Source organism: Petaurus breviceps, unplaced genomic scaffold (assembly GCF_028583685.1).
Source record: "Petaurus breviceps papuanus isolate PSGF00001 unplaced genomic scaffold, PetGlider_PUasm1.0 90825, whole genome shotgun sequence".
Classification (NCBI taxonomy): Eukaryota; Metazoa; Chordata; class Mammalia; order Diprotodontia; family Petauridae; genus Petaurus; species Petaurus breviceps.
Window position 1 is genome coordinate 10,411,505 of NW_027187353.1, and position 21,763 is coordinate 10,433,267.

The following is a 21,763-nucleotide window of genomic DNA, read 5'->3' on the forward strand; positions in this document are numbered from 1 at the left end:
ATTCTGTTTCTTGTATACTTAAAAAAAATACCAGCACTATGTAGACTTTTAATTACTCTGTATGGATTTCAGGAATTGCGGGCCCTGAGGATGTCTGTAGGAATTCTGTGACTGCTGCTTGTGGTAGCCTCCCTGATGCATGTAGCCTTCCTCATTTTTTGGTAGCGATCCCTCTGGTCTCTAAAATAGCTGCCATTGGTTTGCTGCTTATGGTCAAAGATGTTCTCATTGTTTCCCACAAGTTACTCAGCTTTGCTGCCAGCTGCAGAACCAAATTCTGCTGGGATGTGGTTTCTGTGTTGTGTGTCACCACTATCTGTGTTGACTAGTCCAGAAAGGTCATATGCTGCTTACTGGTGATCGTTTTTCTGATTATGGATTGAGCAGTGGATAGACCCAGCTGGAACATATCAGCTAATACCTCCATGCTAATGAAGATAGACACTACTGTAGGTGAGAAAGGAGGTATGGAATGACTTCTCCTGGAGCTTTCTAACTAGCCTGGTAAGGACTTTGTTGGTCTCAGAGAACAGCTCTCAGACTTTGCCATCCATCTTCTCATTAATAATAAAGCTGTGGCAAGTTTTCCGGTCACTCATTCATGGCTTCAGAAGCAGCTATTACATGTTCACTCATAGACAGATCAAGGCCTGCCACTTGCCTCCCTGCATTTGGTGGTGGAACTGTTTGCTGATAGTGTACCTCTGGGCATCACTTTCATGGGTTGCCATGTATAGGGTCTTCAGAAGCATGGTAGATATCAAACAAATGCCTTCAAGCAGCTTCAGATTGACATACAAGTGGAAGGGTGCAGATGTGGCAGAGGATTGCACTTGTCTGAATTCAGTCTGTCCAATTCATGGCATATATGCACTTGTAACAGCCTCTGAAACAGCACAACTGAATCCTCCCCCTCACCTTCAGCCTGATCTTGCTCTGACATTGAGGACCCTTCAAGAGGAGTAAGCTACTACTGCTAGGTCTTATAGGAAACTTATAGCAAATATGGAGTACGTGATCAAGGTAATGGCAGATCTCCTTGGTAGTTCCTTTTTCCTGAAGGCAGTCAATGATGGCACAGACATCATCTTTAAGATACTCCCATATACTCTTAGGAATGATGATCTGTGTTTGGCATGATCTTGATAAACTCTTCATCCATCCTTTCCATCAGTTAGGATACAACCATGGTTCCTCAAAGTTAGACAGGTTCTTATTCTCTTCCACGATATTCTTTCTAACAAAAATGTTGGGATTTGCAAACAAGATATCCATCGATTCATTGATTCAGTCTAAACATGCCTGCCATATCTCCACTTTGATTATAAATTTCTTGAGGGCAGGGATCATTTTGTTTTTGTATTTGTATCTCCACTGGAATTATACCCAGGATGCAGAAGGCCCTTGATAAATTACTTTTGAATTAAATTGGGCACAGTTTTTTGAGTTCTTAAGGTCTCTCATCATTCTTTGCCATACAACTGACATCAGTCCTTCCACCTCCACCCCAACACACACAGAACACCAACCTCAATGTCATCAGCTTGGTTCTCTAGCCATCTTTCTGTCATTCAAAAGCCTGTTTGTTTCTTACCCATTTGACCTCTGGATGGAAATTAATTAGCTGGGTGTCATTGCATGTGATGGGAACCAGAGAGCAAAATGGTTTTGTTTCTAGCTTAGGAAATGGCTCTGAATGTTTAACTCTTCAGTGTAGTTGACTGAAGTGAAATGTTTTGATCTTCTAGGGTCTCAGAGGTATTTTTCTTCTTTGCAGTGTGATCTATCCTTGCTCTGTTCAGAGGTGGGAGATCCCCATTATACTTGTCCTTTAGTTTGGACTCAATTAATATTGGCGTTGTCTTATCAGGGGCAAGGTAAATTAGGGGAAAAGATCAATCATTCATTTGATCAGTGGTATATTACAGGAATTGGGTACATACATGCAATTCCAATCCCAAGGGTACCTCATGTCTGGCTCTCCCTGAACTTCAACAAGACAAGTATTGCCACACCCAGAATAGTAACATTGGGCACTGGGAAAGGAAGAAAGACCAGTAGAGGGCACCCCCCTTATTCCCAGACCAGGTAAGATGATCAGTATAGGCTGAGTAAGATCTCCTCCATGGAAGAGGTTGAACTTGTTCCAACATTTCCACTGGGCTCTGACAGGCAGGGTACCACATTAAACAGAGAGTCACCTGGAGTTGGAGTCAGGAAGACCTGAGTTCAAATCCATTTCTCTTTAGCCTCCTGTTTTGTGCTCCTGGTTATACTCCCTTTATTCCAGCTGAGCTCTCTTCCTGTGATCCATTTTGAAGAGACAGATTTTTAGACATAGCCTATATAGGCATTTGTCTTGCTTAACTATGCATATATATTGCAAGGGATTTGTTTTTCTTTTTGCAAAAGTGAGAGAGAAAATAGATTTTTGTTAATTGAAAAAATTAAAATAAATGAAGATGATTCTTGAAACAGAATAAAGATAAATTGTGCTAATGCCTAATCCCAGTAAGACCTCTTGGCATCTTCAGCTAACCAGAGAATACTTTGGGAGTTCAAGATCCTTCAAGAATGAAGAACACATTGTTAGTGGTGAGATTCCTAGCATGATGGGAAAAGGTGATTGGATACTTATCTACTTGTTAGGTTGGACTTACTCTGTAATCTCTGGATCAGCATTGGATTTACTCTTTGCTTTGGGAAAAAAGAAAAAAGTAGAAAATAAGCCATTAAGTCATTTTAGAATGCACAGTCCCATTGCTTCTTTCCATTTTGATCTGATCAGAAAATAGCTTAGTTCTTTGTCCAACTCTATCCTCATACAGATAGGACTCCAGGAGCCTGCAAGAATGATTTGCATTGGATGACTTTTCCTTTTCAATCAGTTCACCCTCTTGTTTTTAGACTATAGAACAAGGAAGAAGTCTGGTCCATTTTTTTTTTCAGATCAAAGATAGAATTGGACTGTTAACATGTTTAAATTCACCTTTTGTGTGAGCCCATCCAAAGACCATTTGTGCAAAGTGCTGGAGAATCAGGGCTTCATAAAGATTTGCAGAGTCACAGCCTTTTCTAGGATAAATCATCTCCCATCCTCTCCTGGTTCCCAGAGGAGCCAGGTTGATGCTACTTCTCTCTCCTGTTTCATCAATTGTGTCACATCACTCTTTAAAAGCTTCCCCTGCTTCTTTTAAGTTTGTGATAATCTTGATATCATGGAATTGATGAATTGAAAAGAATCTCAGAAGTCATCAGGACCCCTCCTTACATATACCAAGAATTCTATATCTGAAATCCCAGTAAGTGGTCATCAAGGGCTCATCCAACCTCTACTCAAAGACATCTAGCGACAGGAGAATGTGTACGTGTATGTGTGTGTGTGTGCATATGTGGAGATACAGAAATATAGTCATATATTGAGAGCTATAGATATGTACACATACTTTATATACATATATATGTTTATATGTGTGTATATACATATAGTAACTTTCAACCTGAAAATTTTGTTAAAGGAGGCAAACAGGCTAGGTAATATGTAAATTCATATTGTTTATTCCCTTAAAGCTAGCTGATTACATACATATATGGAGCCAGATAAAATCTGACTGCCTGAACAAAAGAATGAGTAGGCTTAAATACATCTTAGAACCATCCCAATTCAGGGTGACTGTGTCATTCAAATTTATGATCTCCATATATGTTTAATCATGATATGAGAAAGGAATTTTCTTAATTGAATAGATAGTAAATACAATAAAGTAAGAGAGTTCACAAAGTGTCGATTGAAATTATGAGCCAGGATATCTGTGTTTTCTTTACCATTAACATGACATAACATAGTATATGTCCAAAAATATTAAGATAAGAAAAAGTCCCATTACTCAAGGTATTATCTCGGGTTAAGGGTCTCATCCTTAATGGCCATAAAGTTAGCCCCAAGTTAGCCCCCCTGGCTTTGTTTACAGAGGAAGAGGGATTCTCTGATTTTGCTCAGACAACAAAGAAGCTGTTAGGTCCAGGCTCTTCTCCTGGTTCAGGCTCTGACCCTTATTAGGGGTTCAAATTAATGTTAAATGTTTATTAACACATACAAATATATGGTAGTTCAATGGATAGAGTTCTAGACCTAGAGTCAAGAAGCATTCTTGCCTCAGACACTGACTAGCTCTGGGTGCTTCTGGGCAAGTCACAACTCTCTCAGCCTTGATTTCTTCATCTGAAAATGGAGATAGCACCTACTTCACATGTTATTGTGAGAATCAAATGAGATAACAGTTTTAACGTGTTTTATAAACCTGAAAGCCCTATATAAATGCTAGCTATTATACATTTGTGTGTGTTGTATGTATAAATACACACATGCTCACACATGTGTGTATTCCAGCATATATATTTGCATTACAGTAATTGTAAGGGTCATTTTCCTTATGCCAAGTCAAAATCTGAGTCCCTGTAATTTCTACTCATTGATTCTAGGGCTGCTCACCTGAGATTTGCAGAACAAGCCAAATTCTTTAGGCAGTATAGCCAAAAGAACATTGAGTTCAGAGTCAGAAGAGGATTTAGATCCTAACTTTGCCATCTAGTACTTGTTTGAATTTAAACAGGTCCCTTTGTTTCTCTGGGCCTCCCTTTCCTTGTCTATACAGTTGAGGTTAGGATAGATGATCATCTAGATACCTGTAAACTCTAAATGTATGCCCTTAGGTCCTTCCTTGCCTTCAGATCTTGTTTCCATTCTCTATTCCCTCTACCTCGTGGGAGAACCTTGAGTCTCTGATTATCTCATTTGCAATTTCATCCCTGAAGAAAGTAATGCATGAACTTTGTGTCTATCTTCTCTGCACTTATTTACATGGTGTTTTACCTATTAGAATATAAGGGTCTTGAGGACAGGTGTTATTTTTGCTTCTTTGTAAACCCAACACTTTACTCGGTGTACATAGTAAGCACTTAATAAATAATAATAAATGCCCATTGATGGATTGGACAGGACCCACAAACTAAACATGCCCACATTCCTGGCAGACTTGCAAAAATCCTACTCTCTAGCTTTCAGGTTCATGGATAGTAACACTAATATGGAACTCCAGAGGCCAACCAAGCCCTTCATTTTGCAGGAGAGGAAACTGAAGCCCAAGGAAACTGAGTTACTTGGCCTAGGTAGTGCAGGTGTTATATATATATGAGGTGGCATTTTTACCCATGTTCCTTCCTCCAAAGCCAGTGCTCTTTCCAATGGGCTGTAACCCAACTGCAGTTTCCAGGACTCAGGCTGTTATGGAGAGCCAAACTTCCAGAGAGAAATTTAGTTCTAGAACAGCCTTGGACTTTTTCTGTATGATAGTTTTCATACTATTCAGTTTTGGGTATGTAAGCTCCCAGGAGTCCCAATGTCTGCATTTAACTTCTTTGTATGAGGAGAGCCTGCCTAATTCTGTCTGCCACGGATGCTGAGAATCTTAACAAAAATTATCCTCCGGCAGGGTCTTCATTTTGGCGAGCTGCCAGCTAATCCCAGCTAAGGTGTTAACTGATAAGGGTTTAATACCTCCCCAAGGTTTTTGCATTTTAATAGCCTTCTAACAGGCCTACTTGGTCCCCACTTCAATCCATTCTCCATCCCTAGTGCCAGATTAATCTTCCTAATGCAATTTGTCTGCTCACATCCTCCCATAGCTTAAATCTCTTCAATTGTTCCCTACTGCCTACTAAATAGAAGCCAAACTTCTAACCCTTCTAGGCACTAAGATCTGCCATCCCCTGCCCTCCCATCTCCACAGCCCTATCTGATACCATCCTACCTACCTATCCATCCATTATCATCCATCTACACATCTAGGCATCTGTCCATCTATCATCCTTCTATGTATCTTTCTATCCCTCTATCACCTATCTATCTATTCAGTCATGCATTTATTTGTGTATTTATTCAGCACCTATCTTATGCTATAAATTACAAAACAGCTGCCGATTGATCCAAAATTATTTTTTATTAATGTTTTTTGTTTTTATTTCACTATGACTTCCTCCCAATATAAACCTTCTTTGTAATAAAATATAGGTGAGCAAAGTAAATGAACCCATTGGGTAGTTAGACAATGTTATGCCTTATTCTGTTCCCACAGTCCACCACCTCATTTTCAAGAGGTTTTGACATCAATCATATAGAGTCAATAGTGTTCGATGTGTTCAGTTGTATAGAATCAATATTGGTCAACGTGTTCAGTTGTATAGAGTTGATATTGGTCAGTGTGTTCAGTTGCATAGAATCAATATTGGTCAACGTGTTCAGTTGTACAGAGTTGATATTGGTCAGTGTGTTCAGTTGCATAGAATTAATATTGGTCAATGCGTTCAGTTGTATAGAGTCAATATTGGTCCATGTGTTCACAGTATAGAGTTGATATTGGTCAATATGTTCAATTGACTCCTGATATCCCTTACAATTATTCTTTTTTATTCTTATTAATATTCTTAAAAGAATATTACTTATTCTTTTACAATGATCATGTCCATTGGATATATTGTCCCCTTGGTTTGAACAAGTCTTACTAAGCTTCCTGTTGGGCTTTCTGACTCAGGATCCAGCCTTTGATCCACTAGGGCCACCTTTGTTTGTATAGTACACCTTCAAAGTAGATACAAGGGAACCAAAGGAATTAATAACAGAGAAGATTAGGAAAAGTCTCCTGAAGACATGGGATTTCAACTGAGTCTTGAAGGAAACTGGAGACTCCAAAGGATGGAGGTGAGGAGGTGAAGTATTCTAGACATGAGGACATACAGGGCAAAGGCAGTGATGGGAAATGAGGTATTATGTGTGAAGTTCAGCAAGTAGATCAGTAATGGCTGGGCTATAGAGTGTGTGGAAGGGAGTAATGTGTAAGGAGATTGAAGAGGTAGGAAGAGGGCAGGTTGCAAAGAAATTTAAATGCAAAACAGAAGAATTTATTTGATACTAGAGGTAACAAGGAGGAATCACTGGGATTTATTGAGTTGGGGAGTGACAAGTTCAGGTCTATACTTTGAAAAACTCCTTTCGGTGATTGTGCAGATAGATTAGGGTAGGGAGAGAAGCTGAGAGACCAATTAAGAGGGCATTCCAATTGTCCAGGTGAGTGGAGAGAAGAGCATGTCTGGCTGAGACGTGGAGATAAAAACCATAAGATCTGACAAATGAGTGGGTGAGGAGAGGGGAGTGGGATTGGGGTATTAAGGATGATAGATACTAAGGTTGTGAGCTATAAGATTGTACCATCCTGGATTTAGAGGTGAAGGAATCCATTTAGTCCAATCCCAGGGTCACATGGCTAATAAGTGACAGGACCTGAATTTGAACCCAGGTCCAAATCCATTGACTCCAATCCACTGGGATTTTTCCCCATTTTACCATGCTGCATCTTGATATAAAAGAGAAGTTTGAAATGAGTGTATAGAGGGCAAGGTAATGAGTTTTATTTAAGATTTGTTGATTCTGAGATGCCTTAGTATACCCAGTCTGAAATATTCAATAGGTAGTTAGTTGGCTATGGGGGACAGGAGCTCAGATGAGAAGCTAGCACTGGATGTATAAATCTGGGAAGCAGCTGCATAGAGATGTTTATTAAACACCTGGGAGCAGATGAGCTCATCCTCCACAACATCCCCCTTCCACAGCTTGTTCAGCTGTTCCCCAAATACTCCATTTGTTGCTACCACCAAAAGTATTGCTGTGACTCTTGAGGCACATGTGGGACCTTCATTTCTGCCTTGGCTTCACCGGGTAAATGCTCATCAGAAGGATGGATGAGTGACAGGTAACAGCTTAGTGACTTGCTTCCCATAATTTCCAATTGTTTTCCAGATCAGTTGGGACCCATACATAGCATCCTATGTCAGTGTGCACGTCTCCCCACTGGCCTATTAACAGTGACTGCTTCTATCTTTTATCTTTGTCAATTTGGAACCCCACCATACCTTTCCTTTTATGACATTTTTTATTGATTGGTTTTTCACATCCTGTTCATTTCCAAATATATCCCTCCTTGCTCCCTACTGAGCTATCTAACCTTATAATAGAGATTGGGAAAAAGGGGGAAAAAGGTTTAACAAAACCATCAAACTGTGTCTTACAGTACATGTAATATCCCACCCTGAAAAGGGAGGAGGGCACAATTCTACATTTTCAACCTTATCCCACATGACTTCCTCTCAAATCCTCTCTGTGGAAGTGGAATTGACCACCCATCACCCCTACCCCAGTCCCAAGCTGGCAGTGATTTCTCCTCCATCCCTTTATTTTCTGTTCCTCTTTCCCAATTTGTATTATATTTATTTTTATATCTATCTTCTTTTCCTCTCCCCATTCACACACTTAAGAGATTCAGATATTGTTAGAGGTGGGAGGCTTCTTAATGATCATATATCAGGGATTCTTAATCTGGGGTCCACAGAGAGATTGCAGGGGGTCTGTGAATTTTAATGGGAAAAATCATCTTTATTTTCTTTAAAATTAGTTTCCTTCATAATCTTATGTAGTTTGTTTTATGCCTTTAAAGACATCATTGTGAGAAGGTGTCCACAGGCTTCTGTGGAAAGGTTTCCATCTCACACATATTAAGACCTAATTCCTGGACTAGTTCAACCTCCTTGATGATAAACTCTTTGAGAGCAAGAACATTGTCATATTTTTTGTGTCTTCTCTAGGGCTTAGCAAAGTGCTTTCCACATAGTAGATAATTGATAAATTATTATTGAATGGAGGAATGATCTTTGTCAATTGGATGTAGTCTCTTAACCTTCTCTCCACATTTTCTTTTTGAGCCCAGGTGCCACAACACCCCCAGAACTAAAGCAAATGAGATCAGCATTCTCTATCACTTGTTTCACTTCCATTATTATCTGTGCTGGGCAAGCTGATGAGTGGTTGATAGAATTTGGATTCCCAGGGATTCTGTCCTAGGCTGGAGGCTTTTTGAGCTGCTGTTCTAGATTGATATAGCTGCCCCCTGTCCAGCACTCCCTCTTGTAATGCATGTGTGGGTACAGTTCTCAGACAAGAGAGAGAGAGAATAAAAAACAGGGGGAGAGAGGAAGGGAGAGGAAAGAAGACAGAGAGAGAAAGAGAGAGAGAGAGAGAGAGAGAGAGAGAGAGAGGACAGAGACAGAGAGACACAGTGAGAGACAGAGACAGAGAGAGAAAATATGTGGAACAATATGACCCTCCTTTCCCTTGTCCTTACTCACTTCCCTGCATCCTTCTCATTCTCCCAATACATAAATTGCATTTTTTTTTTCATTTTGGAACATCACACTGGTGGAAAGTCAGTAGACAAAGGTCATACTGGTGAATACTTTCCAATGGGGAGTCACCCAAAAGCCCTGTGCCCAATTTCCATTGCTTTGTATTCATATTCCAGGGTCAACTGCCCATGGCTCTTTCTTTGGCAGACCACACACTGCCTGACTTGTGTAGGGTCAAGTTATTGGAGAATAATCAGAGAAGCTCATCTGAGTACCTGAGTTAGCAGTGCCTTCAGAGGTCAGCTAGTCCTACCCACATTGGAGTAGGAATCCCTCTGCCATCTGATATAATGGAAAGAGCAAAGCATTTGAACCACCTGGTTTGACTGTTTTCACAGGGTCGTAGACTTAGAGCTGGAAGAGACCTTTGAGGTCTTCTGGGCTGATCCCCAATTTTGCAGATGAGGAAAGAGAGGAGTGGGGAGGGATTTGCCCAAAGTCACATGAGTAGGTAAGCATCAGAGCCAGGATTCAAACCCATATCTTCTAACTCTAAATCCCATGTTCTTGCCATTACATCACCTTGATCCTGTTACTTAATATTTGGTCAAGGTAATTGGTCAAGTTGCTGGACTTTTCTAGGCCTCCCTTTCCTTCTCTGTTGAAATGAAGGGTTAGATTACATGCTCCCTAGAGACCCTCCTGGGTCTAACATTCTATTGTCCTCCTCATGATCACTTGGTTTTTGACCAAGAGAGCTTGGAAGCCTTTCCAAGATGAGGATCTCACCACTTCACGTGGGGGCCCATCATCTTTGGGGAGAGTGCTAATTATTACTCAATTCATTCAACAAATGTTATTAGGCACCTCCTATGTCCCAAATGTAAATGCCGTAATAACGATAATTGTAAGGTGCTTATCACAGCGCCTGGCATAAAGTGAGTGATATATAAATGTTAGCTATTATTATTAAAGCACCATGCTGGGGCCTGTTAGAATTTCTAATTTCCTTCAAGACTTTGCTTACATGCTATCCCACTTAGAATGCCATCTTTGCTTTTGTATTTGTATTCCTAGCACTTAGGAAGTGTTTGGCCTATAATAAGCACTTAATAAATGCTTCATTCATTCATTCATCCATTCATCCATTCATTCAAAACAATAGTATAGGACTTCAAAATTATTACATTTGTTGAAGAAGTTTTTCCTTGTACTTAGCCTAATTCCACCTTCCTTTACTTTTACCTTTGATGCTAAGCAGAATAAATCTAATCTGCTTCCATATGACAGCCCTTCAGATAGCTGAAGCCATCTATCACATCCTCCCTAGCTATTTTCTTCCCTAGGCTAAATGTATCTACTTTAGCTAATATGATCTTAATAACAATAATTGCCAGTATTTCAATAGCACTTTGAACTTTGCAAACACTTCATCAGTATTTCACTTGATTATCACAACAACCCTGGAAGATAGGTGCTATTATTATCTACATTTTATAGATGGGGATACTGAAACAAAAGTTAAGTAATTTGCTCAGGGTCACATGACGAATGCATATCTGAGGCAGGATTTGAATTCAGATCTTCCTGACTTGGACCCATCACTCTATCCACTATTCCACCCAACTGCTTATATGGAAGTGTATAGTTCTTGCTTAGATGTCAATGGACCATTCTGCAGACCTATCCCTCCACTGGCAGGGCTCCATGTGGTTCCACCCTCTCCAGGATGGCCCCTGCTTCTAGAGCAGAGAAGGCCTTCTGAACTGCACCCCCACTGCTGCTGCTAGTGCCTCCTGCCACCACTCTCCAATTAAATTTGCATAATGTGAATTTATGTAAAGCAATTTTCTGTAGTGGTTAGACTAGGTGACTGTTGTGGTTTCTTTAAGCTAGAAATCTGGGATTCTAGAGACACAGAAGCACATACCCACTCAGATGCTAAATTCTGAAACCAGGGGGGCACTTCTGATGAAAGCCCCATGAAATACCTCCATGTTTCAGAGGGTGAATTTTGAGTTCATTATCTGTTTTCCGTCTTCTTCCAGGCCTAATGAAGGAATGCAACACCCCACCCCTCCATCCCCGTCTACTCTCACAGCAGGGCCTTCTTGTTGAAAAGCAGATTATAGCAGTGATCTCCAGGGTTCCTGCCTCTCCTTGAGTTCCAATTACTTATCTCTCATTCCTCAGGCAACAATCCTGAAATATGAAAATCATCCATTCTCCCCCTCTCTGCTTTAAACCAACAAGGGCCATGGTAGTGAAAATCGGGAGATGTGAAACATCCTTCATTCTAAAAATAATCACCACAAAGACCAATTAACATTGCTATGGTTCAAGATGCCACAAACTGCATCTAAACCCTGGTCAGGAGACCTGTAAACATTGGCCATAATGAGGCCAGGGAGAATGAATGAAGGCTCATTATGACAAATGTGCCCAGAAACCTCCCATGACTCCTTGCTGCAAGCAGGTTCAATTTCAAACTCCTTGGCCCAGTATTTAAAGCCATCTGCCATCAGTCAACAAGAATTTTAAAATTTTTATTAAGAAACATCAAATAAAATGGGCATTTTAATATACATAATAGAACAGATTTTATGTGAAGCCACAAATTTACATTGTATATGCTTTTCTTTTTGAGTATATAAGTTCAACCTATAGCCTCCAAAACTGTTCTGCTTTAACAAGCATAAGCACTGTGCTAGCCACCGGGGAGATAAAAAGACACACATGAAATAGTCCCTGCCCTCAGTCACAGAAACTCAGAGCTGGAAAGGACTTCAGAGACCACCTAGTCTACTTAATGTCTGAATAGGAATATTTTCTTTAACAGCCACCAAGAGACATCTAGCTTGAAGACTTCTAAGAATGGAAAACTTGTTTGCCTAACAGCCCATTTCAATTCTTGACAACAACTTCCTAATGAATATTGTCACCTTCTTGTAACTTCCATCAATGGATTCTGGTTCTGCCCACTTAGGCAGAGCAGAATAAAGCTAATCCCTCTTTCCTATGACAGCCCTTCAGTTAGGGGAGGACAGTGACCATGTACCTCCTAAGACTTCTTTCCAGGGACACCATACTTTGCTCAAGTCAGTCAGCATTTTATTTTGTCAAAAGAAATCCTTCTTGGGGAAGGATGTATCTTTGTTCTCTTGATAACTGGGAGGTTCCCCTTTTGGGGTAACTTTAGCGGGGGCCGACCCTGAAAATAGTTCACATCATAGATTATGTATTATAGAATCTCAGAGCAAGAATCTCAGAGATTATAGTGTTAAATTCTTCCCCCAGTCTATGATTAAGACATGTGGATAGCCTTTCTCCTTTCAAGTCTTGCAGTGATAGGGAGGTTTTTCACAGAATCTGAGAGTTGGAGGAGATGTCAGAGGCCATCTGGTTCAACCTGTGTCTGAATAGGAGTGCATTCTATGAGATCACTGACCAGTGGCCACCTGTACCTGCCTGAAGACCTACAGAGATGAGAAACTCATCATCTCCGGAGACAGCCCATCCCACTTTTGGACTGCTCCAGCTGTCAGAAGCAAACTGAATCCTTCCAACCTGGCTGCAACTTTAGCTTCTTAAAGCTTTCTCTTGCTATGCCCCAAATGGATTCTATTCCATCTGGGCTCATCTTAGCACTCTAATGAGAATATAAGTTCATCAAAGCCATGCCTGTGGGAGGTGGCTATAGAACAATGGAAAGAGCTTTGGAGACCTAAGTTTGGGTCCCAACTCTGTGACTTGCCCACTGTGTGATCTTGAATAAGTCTCCTGGTAAGTCTGAGCTGCCTTGTCTATCAAATGAAAATAATAAGCCTTCTATTACCTACTTCAAAGGGTTGTCGCAAGGAGCAAACATGATCATGTATGCAAGGCACTAGACCAATGTTACTTATTATTGTGATATCTAAAATAGTGCTTTGAACATAGAATGTGGCTAATAGACTGATTGAATGTAATGGATTTACCGTCCTTCCCCCTGCCCTCACCCCCTGCCCCAAGCCACCATTTTCCCCTCTTCCACAGCATCTAGCAGAGTATTCTCTTAATTTTGCTGTGGTTTAGGATTGGAATGGCGATATCATTGGTACAGGGAACTCCTATTAGATAATTACCTGGGCCACTGCAAAGTTAAATTCTAGGCCTAGGGCCTAGGATTGCCCAGCCCAAATGTGGCCAAGGCCGGACTCCAACTCAGGTCTTCCTGTCTGAGAAGACAGACTGGCCCTCTCTCCATTGTACTCCACTACCAGTGGGGTCTAGACTGGCTAACTTGGAAGAGTTAGCTTTCTGACACTCAAATTTTCTTAGGATCAAAGTATGGGAACAGTCAAGCATCAGTCCTATTTTCCCTCCAGTTAAAAGAGGTAAGAATGGCCAGGGGATGATCAAAGTGATTTTGAAAGGCAAAATAGGAGGTGATTTTTACTGATCATCCATTTGGAAGTAGAAGGAGCTGGAGATACATGCCAGTCCAGGGATCCTTAAACTGGACTTCAGGTATCTCAGGAGGCAATGTGACCAAGGCCTCTTGATTTTCTTCTATTTTCAGGGAGCTAGCCCTCTCAAAAAGAGTTAAAAGGCTGGGAGCCAATGGACATGAAGGAACAATTAAGAGAGGGAGAGGCATTGCCTTCCCAGCTAAAGGAGAGTGTGGTAACTCAGGGGTGATATGGTGGGCCTGGCTAGATTACTAGCAACACCTGCTTAATAATATCTCTTCAGAAGTGATGAAGCAAAAGGGCAGGGAATTAACTTCTTTCTTGTTAGAACCTTTAAGCTGCCGATCTTAATTGAAGAAGCAAAAAGGGATGGTTTATTTGGGGGACAAGGAAGATGGTGGATGTTGAGGGGAATGTTACTAGTAAGGGGAAAGGATATGATAGACTCTCAAGAAAGACTTTCTTATTTTTCTCAGAGTATTCAGAGCACTTGATCATGAATATGGATAAAACTTGGAGTTGCTAGTTTGGGAAAGAACTTCAGATTTTCTGTTAGAAAAGACAAAAGTTGGCTGGGAGAAAAAATAGACCTAGATTTATGTAAGTAGGTCGTGGTGGGTTTAATAGGAAAAAAGAATCAGGCTATGAACCAGACTTCCTGAGTTCTCATTCTGCTCTCCTATGAACTTCCTGTGTACCTCAGGCTGGTCATTGTGTGTCTTTGGGACTCAGTTGCCCCATCTATTCAATGAGGGATACTAGGTTGGGTGATCTCAAGGACCTTTTCAAATCTTGTTTCTAGAATTCTAAAACTATAACTTAATAATTCTATGATTGACTGAGTTCTTCTCTCTGAGACTCAGTTCCTCCATCTGTTAAATGGGGTGATTGGATTAGATGATCGTTAAGGTGAATTTCAGATTCTTTGATGAGATTTCAGGAAGCCTGGCTAGCAAGAGCCCTTGGGGACCACTCCACTACCATTTCTCCCTCTACTTTAATTATGTTTACAATTCTGCCTCTTTAGACTCTTTCAGCTTAAAGCTTTCTATCTTTTTTTCAAGTACAAATGCTATTGGGAAAATGTTTTAGGACAAACTTCAGCTTCATTCTATCCTAAGGGCCTTCCTCTGTTTCTAAAATTCTATGCCTTTCCCAGAACAGGTTTTGAAAAAACTAAAGTTGCTAGGTATTTAAAATATGTCACCAAGTATCAGGAAAAGGATATTGAAAGGGGGGGACTTTAAGATAAAACTAGTCTTCATCATTTTGTAACAGACCTGCCTTAGACAAAAAACAAAAATGACTCCAGAAACAGAGCTATAGAGGTGAGTCTAATAGCCTCCTATGCTTAGAGCCTGTGTATCAGTGGGCAAGTCATTGACCTCCCTGAGTCGTGGTTTCCTGGACTGTAAGAGAAGGGATGGGACTAGGGAGACTAGATGGGACTTTGAGACCCTTTGAGCTCTGCCTCTATGACCCTATGACCTCTGGACAGCTGTAATCATTCCTAAATTATCAATAATCAACCAATAAGCATCTATTCAGTATTGACTATGTGTTAGACCCTGGGAATACAAAGACAAATAAAAAAGGATCTTTGCCCTTGAGGAGCTAACAATCTATCTGGGAAAACCTGGACATGTAAAAATATATACAAAAAGATCATAATCTAAATTAATTCTTGTGGGGGAAGGCATTAATGATTGATGGGATCTGAAAAGGTCTCATGGAAGAGATGAACTGAGCTTTTAAAGAAACTATTTCTAGAGATGTGGGGAAAACCAAGGACAATTCCCTTGAAACAAGAAGCTTTGAGGGAGGAGGGATTCCTGTCGAATGAACAGTGGGAGAATTAACCAATAGTGTCTTAAATATTTTTAAACACTTCTCTATGTGCTGCCTTCTTTAATCCTGCCTCCGGAGGCAGGGAGGGAAGATACCATGCCCATTTACATGGGACTGGGGTGACTAGAACAAATCACTTAACTTCTCAGGTCCCTACTTTACTCACCTATAAAAGTAGGGCTTGGGTTGTGATCACTCTGAGCCCTCACAGCTGTGATATTCCCCTGCCCCTCCATAGTCATCCCCCCCTCCTCCATATTTTGTACTCTCAGTCACTCCTCCCCATTCTTAGATCCTATGAACCCAGAGCTCATCCTCTGCTGTCCCTCCTTCACTCACATTGTTCCTTCTGCCTGTTATGTCCTTCAATCTCAGTCTTTTGAAACCCTCCTCATCTTTCAAGACCAAGATGAGGTGCTATTGCTTCTGAGCAGTCTACCCAGATCAGCTCCATCCAAAAAGGACGTCTTCTCTTCCTCCCTCCATCTCTCACAGCACTCAGCACTTCTTTTATAGCTGTATGCTCTAATTTGTATTATAGTCTTTTGTTTTTGTGCCTTATCTATTTCATCTTTGTATTCTTGCCCTTTATGAAAGGTTGAAAACGTAGTAGGCCACTTGTATAAGCGGTTCATGGAAGCTTGCATAGTAAGCCGCTCATGTAAGTTCCCATAATGTGTCACTCATGCCAGTCACTGAATTGATGGGGAAGGAAGCTCAGCATATCACACAAACTTGACAAAGGTCACACAGTGACTCCATGAAGAAGCTCAAATGAGGGCCCAAGATTTCTTGGAGTATTTATTAGTCTAGCATTTCAAGAAGGGCCTGTAAGAGGTTTCTTCTGCAAGATGCGAAGCGCTTGACTCCATATGCAGAAACCTGGATAGAGCAGAGAGGTGAGCAAACTTTCTATTTGCAGACATGGTGCCACTCTCAAATGGATCTCCCATGGCTCCATCCCTGACCTGTCTAGTCCATGGCATGCTAGAGGTACTAAACTGATTCAGAGACATAGACCTCCCAAGGTTCATTCATTCATGTGGCAGAAGCAACATGGTAGAATGGATAGAGAGCTGGGTTTGGAGTCCTAGGACTTGGGTTTGAATCCTGACTCTGTTGGTCATTACTGGTGTGACCTTGAATAATCCTTTCCCCTCTGTGAGTCTTCCTTGCCCCTTTTGCAAAACAAGTGTGTTTGGATCCAATGATCTCCAAGGACCCTGAGGCTTACAGCCCTAACATGAACCTTGTGTTCAACACAAGGCTGTGAAGGAAAGCAGGGTGAATTGAAGGGTAAGACATAGATTTACGATATTCTCATCAGGCTAGCTGCCAGACCTGATGCCCATGGTCTGGATGCTCACATCTATTTGCCAGTCTATTTCCCCTTACAGGGGAAAGATTCTTATGTATAAAAACCCAAGATTTGAGCTCAAGGTTCCTCATTGTCACAGTGAACCCCAAGGTATTGGATCTACCTCTTTAAACTCCTAGCCTCTGGAATACTAATCTCTGCAGCATGGAATATTTAATTGAAATGTGTTTATATTATATTTTTGGTTTCACCATAAAAGCCTTGTGAGCTACAGAGCTCAAATATCTCTCTATTTTACATGTGAGAAAATCGAGGCCTAAATTTGTCAGTGTACTTGCCCAGTGTAACAACAGCTAGCAAATGGTGAAGTCAGAATTCAAACCCGAGTCTCCTGACTCTGTCCAATGCTTTCACTATGATATTCTGCTGCTTCTCTATATAACTCCTACATTTTTCTATGCTGCTAATAAAAACAATCACAAATATAGTCCTTTAAGTTTTGCCAAGTGCTTTGCAGACATTCTTCCATTTGATCCTCACAAAAGTATGGTGAAATAGTTATAGGCATTATATTCTCCTCTTACAGGTAAGGAAACTGAGGCTGAAAAAGTTTAAATGACTTGTAATCCACAGAGAGATCACAGGAGCAAAGATTTAATACTAGAAGGGACCTTTGGTATACTTAAAGAGTCCACTGAATCAAATTACCTCTTTTTAAAAAGGAAGAAACTGAAGCCAAGAGGTTAAGTGACTTGCCAGATTATGCACAGCTAGTATTCGAGGCAGGATTTGAAACCACGTCTTTCTGCCCCCAAGTCCAGGACTCTATCCACTATACCACAATGTCTCTCCCAATCAATCAACAAGCATTTATTAAGTACTTGCCATAAACCAGGCATCAGACCTTGCTTTCAATAAACTTGCATTCTAATGAAGGAGATGCAAACATAAGCAATAAATCAAAGGTCATTTTGGGAAGGAGTATAGTAAGTGGTTGGAGATGGGATTTGAACCCAGGATTTTGACCCCCAAGTGATGAATGTTATCCTGTAGGCTATGTTGCCTCCAAACTGTTCTTTCGCAGGGGTGAGGCTCAAAACCCCATCCTTAAAGGACAGAGATCCCAATAGCTAATGACAGGAACAAGAATCTTCACTAGGGGCGGCTAGGTGGCGCAATGAATAGAGCACAGGCCCTGGAGTCAGGAGGACTTGAATTCAAATCTGTCCTCAGACACTTAACACAAAAACTAGCCATGTGACCTTGGGCAATTCACTTAACCCCAACTGCCCTCCCAAAAGTAAAAAAAAAAAAAAGAATCTTCACGCTATCTGCTGCCAGGTTCCAGTTGTGAGGCTATGGCTACCAGTTGGGCTTCCTTCTTCCTAACCCCACTGCCATCCCTCACCTCATCTTCAGTGTCCTGTAACTCTCTGGTGTTGGGCCCTGGGTTATTACTTTTCACATTCTCTGAGTCCTCTGCCACATTGGATTGACTTCAGGGTCAACTTCTTTCTGTCTTTGTGAATAAAGATCTGCTAGCTTGCATCTTCCTGTCTCAGTTCTTCTGTCTCATTTGATTTCCACTCTCTCTCTCAGTTGCTGTTGGCAAAATATACCCAGTTTTCTCTTGCCATGTGATCATGTGTTCAGTGAGTTAAAGCAAAACCTATTAAATAAGGAACTCTATTCCTTCCTGGGACCACTTTTATTTAACATCAGATTTGGAGCTATCTAGTCAGAAGAGGAAACTGAGGTCCATAGAAGTTATATTATTTAACCAATGTCACATAGGTGATTTGGAAGAGTGAGGGGACTAGAACATAGGTCTCCTAACATTCAGGTCTTTTTGAATTCTTGTGATGCCATAGCAGTGGTTGGTGGCTCAATAGATAGAGTGATGGGCCTGGAGTCAGAAATATTTGAGTTCAAACCAGCCTCAGATACTTACTAGTTGTGTTACCCTGGGCAAGTCACTTAACCTCTATTTGTCTTAATCCACTGGGGAAGGAAATGGCAAAGCACTCCAGTGTATTTACCAAAAAAAATTCATTGACATTATAGTGTGCTGTGGACTATGGGGTCATGAAGAGTCAGACATGACTGAACAATGACAATAACAGTAGGGGTGGTGCCATTGATGGCCAAACCTGAACTTTTATTCCCATAAGGTTGTGCATCATATATTTTGTACACCTGAAAAGGGGACTTGGAATTTATGCAAAGCCTCCTACTAAGTACTGGGGATGCAAATAGAAAAAGTATAAATAGTCTTTGTTCTCAAGGAGTTCCCATTCTAATGGAGGACACAATACATATAGGAAGCTTCATCTGGAAGTCAGATGGAAAGGTCCTGTGGTCGGTAGGGTGCAATAGTAAAGTAGATGGCAATGCCCCATCTTAAGGGTCATTTGCACTGATAAAATCATAACTGTTTTTTCTCAAATGAGACCATGTGTATAAAAGGTTTTGTAAACTATCAAGGAAGCTAATAATGATTATGATGATGATGGTGATGATGATGGTGATGGTGATGATGATGATGGTGATGATGGTGATGGTGATGATGATGATGATGGTGATGATGGTGATGATGATGGTGATGGTGATGATGATGGTGATGGTGATGATGATGATGATGGTGATGGTGATGATGATGATACTGGTTTTCCACCACAAGGACAGAGAACTGAATTCATCTTGCTTCTTCAATTTGGTTTTGTGGTCTGCCTGAATGCATTGGGAATCCATCTATTTACTCTATGTCAGTAAATTGCTTATGTAATATGCCTCTGGGAGCTGGCTAAATCCCTTTCATTAATGCTAATAGCAAGATTGTCCACCTCACCAAATGTGCTTACGCTTTTGATGAGCTTGTCCAATATCTTTGGGGAATAAGAATTCTGTTCCCTTGATTTAGTCATGCTGTTGAGAGACTGTTTCTTTTAATGGCACTCATTATGCTGCAATATGGAAAAGACTGCATATCATAGTTGTGATTCTGGTCAGAGACATGGTGGTATAGCAGAGCAGAGAAGTCCCATGGTGGTGTGCAGCCCATAGCATTCCTGAGTGTTGTGGGAGCCAGATGAAAATGTGGCTTTTATCTGATGGTAATGTGTTGATATGTTAATCCAAAAGAAATATGTAAACAATATGTGGTCCATGGGGATCCTTATGTATAGTTCCATGTCTTCTGTCTCTTTTTGCTTGTGGTAGAGCCCCTTTGAGCCAGGAAACCTGGGTTCAAATCCAGACTTTGAAACTGGCAAATTGAAACAAACTTTTTTATGTTTTGTTTTGTTTGCTTTTTGGAGGGCAATTGGGGCTAAGTGACTTGCCCAAGGTCACATGGCTAGTAAATGTGTTAAGTGTCTGAGGCTGGATTTGAACATAGGTCCTCCTGACTCCAGGGCCGGTGCTCTATTCACTGCGCCACCTAGCTGCCCCAAAACAAACTAACTTTACATCATCTTTCTTTTTGAAAATGGTTCATCATAGGGTTCCTTTATATTGCAAGCTATCCTTGCGTTATCTATGTCTACATACATATCTATCTATATGTATATACATCTGTCCATACCGACCTATGTCTACTTATCTATCCATCTTTCTAGATCTAACCATATCTACCTACCTACCTATCTATCTATCTATGTCTACCTATCCATCTTTCCATATCTATCTACCTGTCTATCCATATCAACCTATTTATCCATCTATCTGCATATTACCAAAATTCCAAGCATAACCATTTTAGGAATACATATTGTGTAAAGGAAGGTTTAATTGCAATCTGTCCTCAACCTTTTTGTGGTCAGGTCCTTATACAAAGGAGGTTATAGGGATCCTAGGCTTGTTTATAAGGGGCAAGATATTTATGTTGCCTTAAATGAACAGGGAGCATCTGGTAGTGATGAGGTGATGGGAAGGGACTGGAATTGGTGGAGATCAAACCTCATTAAAGTTTGAATGTCATATGAATTTTGAAAAAGAACTCAAAGATGCCAGATGACATAGTCTTCCTCTCAGAGGAAGTTTTCACTTAACCCTCATGCTCTCACATATGTGGTTTTCTTTGACATAACTGAAACATGGATTTCAAGCCATAAAGCTTTTCTCCTGCAAGAGCCCCCACTCCACCCCATCCCCATTGTGCTTTCTACTGTTCAAATAATCATAAGCTTACCCAATGATCATACACTTAACCAATCTGGAGAATTATATGATAGAATTCACTACAAGACAAAATACTTAATTTCTTTAAGGGTGCTATCACAGTATCCTGGATCAAAAGTAGCATTTGGGGAGACCAGAGTGGTCTGCAGGGAAACTGACCAGCTTTCTCTCTACTTTAGGACAATTCTGAACCACCATGGTGAAATTGGGGAGTAACCTGTCTGAGAAGCCAGAGAAGGAACAGGGCAGCGGAAGCGGTGGAGGGGAAGATGGCTTTGATAACATCCCATTGATTACTCCACTGGATGTCAACCAGCTACAACAACCATTCCCAGACAAGGTAATGTGAAAAGTGCTCACAAGGGCCACTGCATGTGTGAGTGTGTTCCCTGAGGGATCTGGATAAACGGGACTATGTGAGTTGAGACTTGAAGAGAATTCAAGATTGCAAGAGGTAAAAATGAAGGGCAATGTTTGACCTTGTTTCCCTTTGGCAATAATGATATGTTACTTTCCCAATAGCTAAAACTTCAAAGGTACAATTGTAGGTGTTGGAAGAAGTATATTCACTCATGTCTTTGTGTTCCTTTTATAACTGGGAAAATATTCTTACAAAACCTTTATCAATGCCTTTTTTATTTTATATCAGTCATTTTCAGATATAGCTCCTTCATTTCCATTCCTGTGAGTCTTTATGTATATATATATATATATATATATATATATATATATATAT

General features: G+C 40.7%; 1 protein-coding gene and 2 pseudogenes across 2 annotated transcripts in view; 1 reads left to right on the forward strand and 2 right to left on the reverse strand.

The window, feature by feature from the left end:
- Positions 1-21,763, forward strand: part of CALY (calcyon neuron specific vesicular protein) — a 122,572-nt gene that overhangs the window by 66,060 nt on the left and 34,749 nt on the right. For both annotated transcript variants that reach the window (XM_069071282.1, XM_069071284.1), the window contains exon 2: positions 21,207-21,367. In XM_069071282.1, coding sequence (XP_068927383.1) covers positions 21,224-21,367 — 144 coding nt within the window. In that variant the 5' untranslated portion in view covers positions 21,207-21,223. The remainder of the gene's footprint in view (positions 1-21,206; positions 21,368-21,763) is intronic.
- Positions 49-806, reverse strand: LOC138148526 (eukaryotic translation initiation factor 3 subunit C pseudogene; annotated as a pseudogene).
- On the reverse strand, positions 808-1,350 carry LOC138148530 (eukaryotic translation initiation factor 3 subunit C pseudogene; annotated as a pseudogene).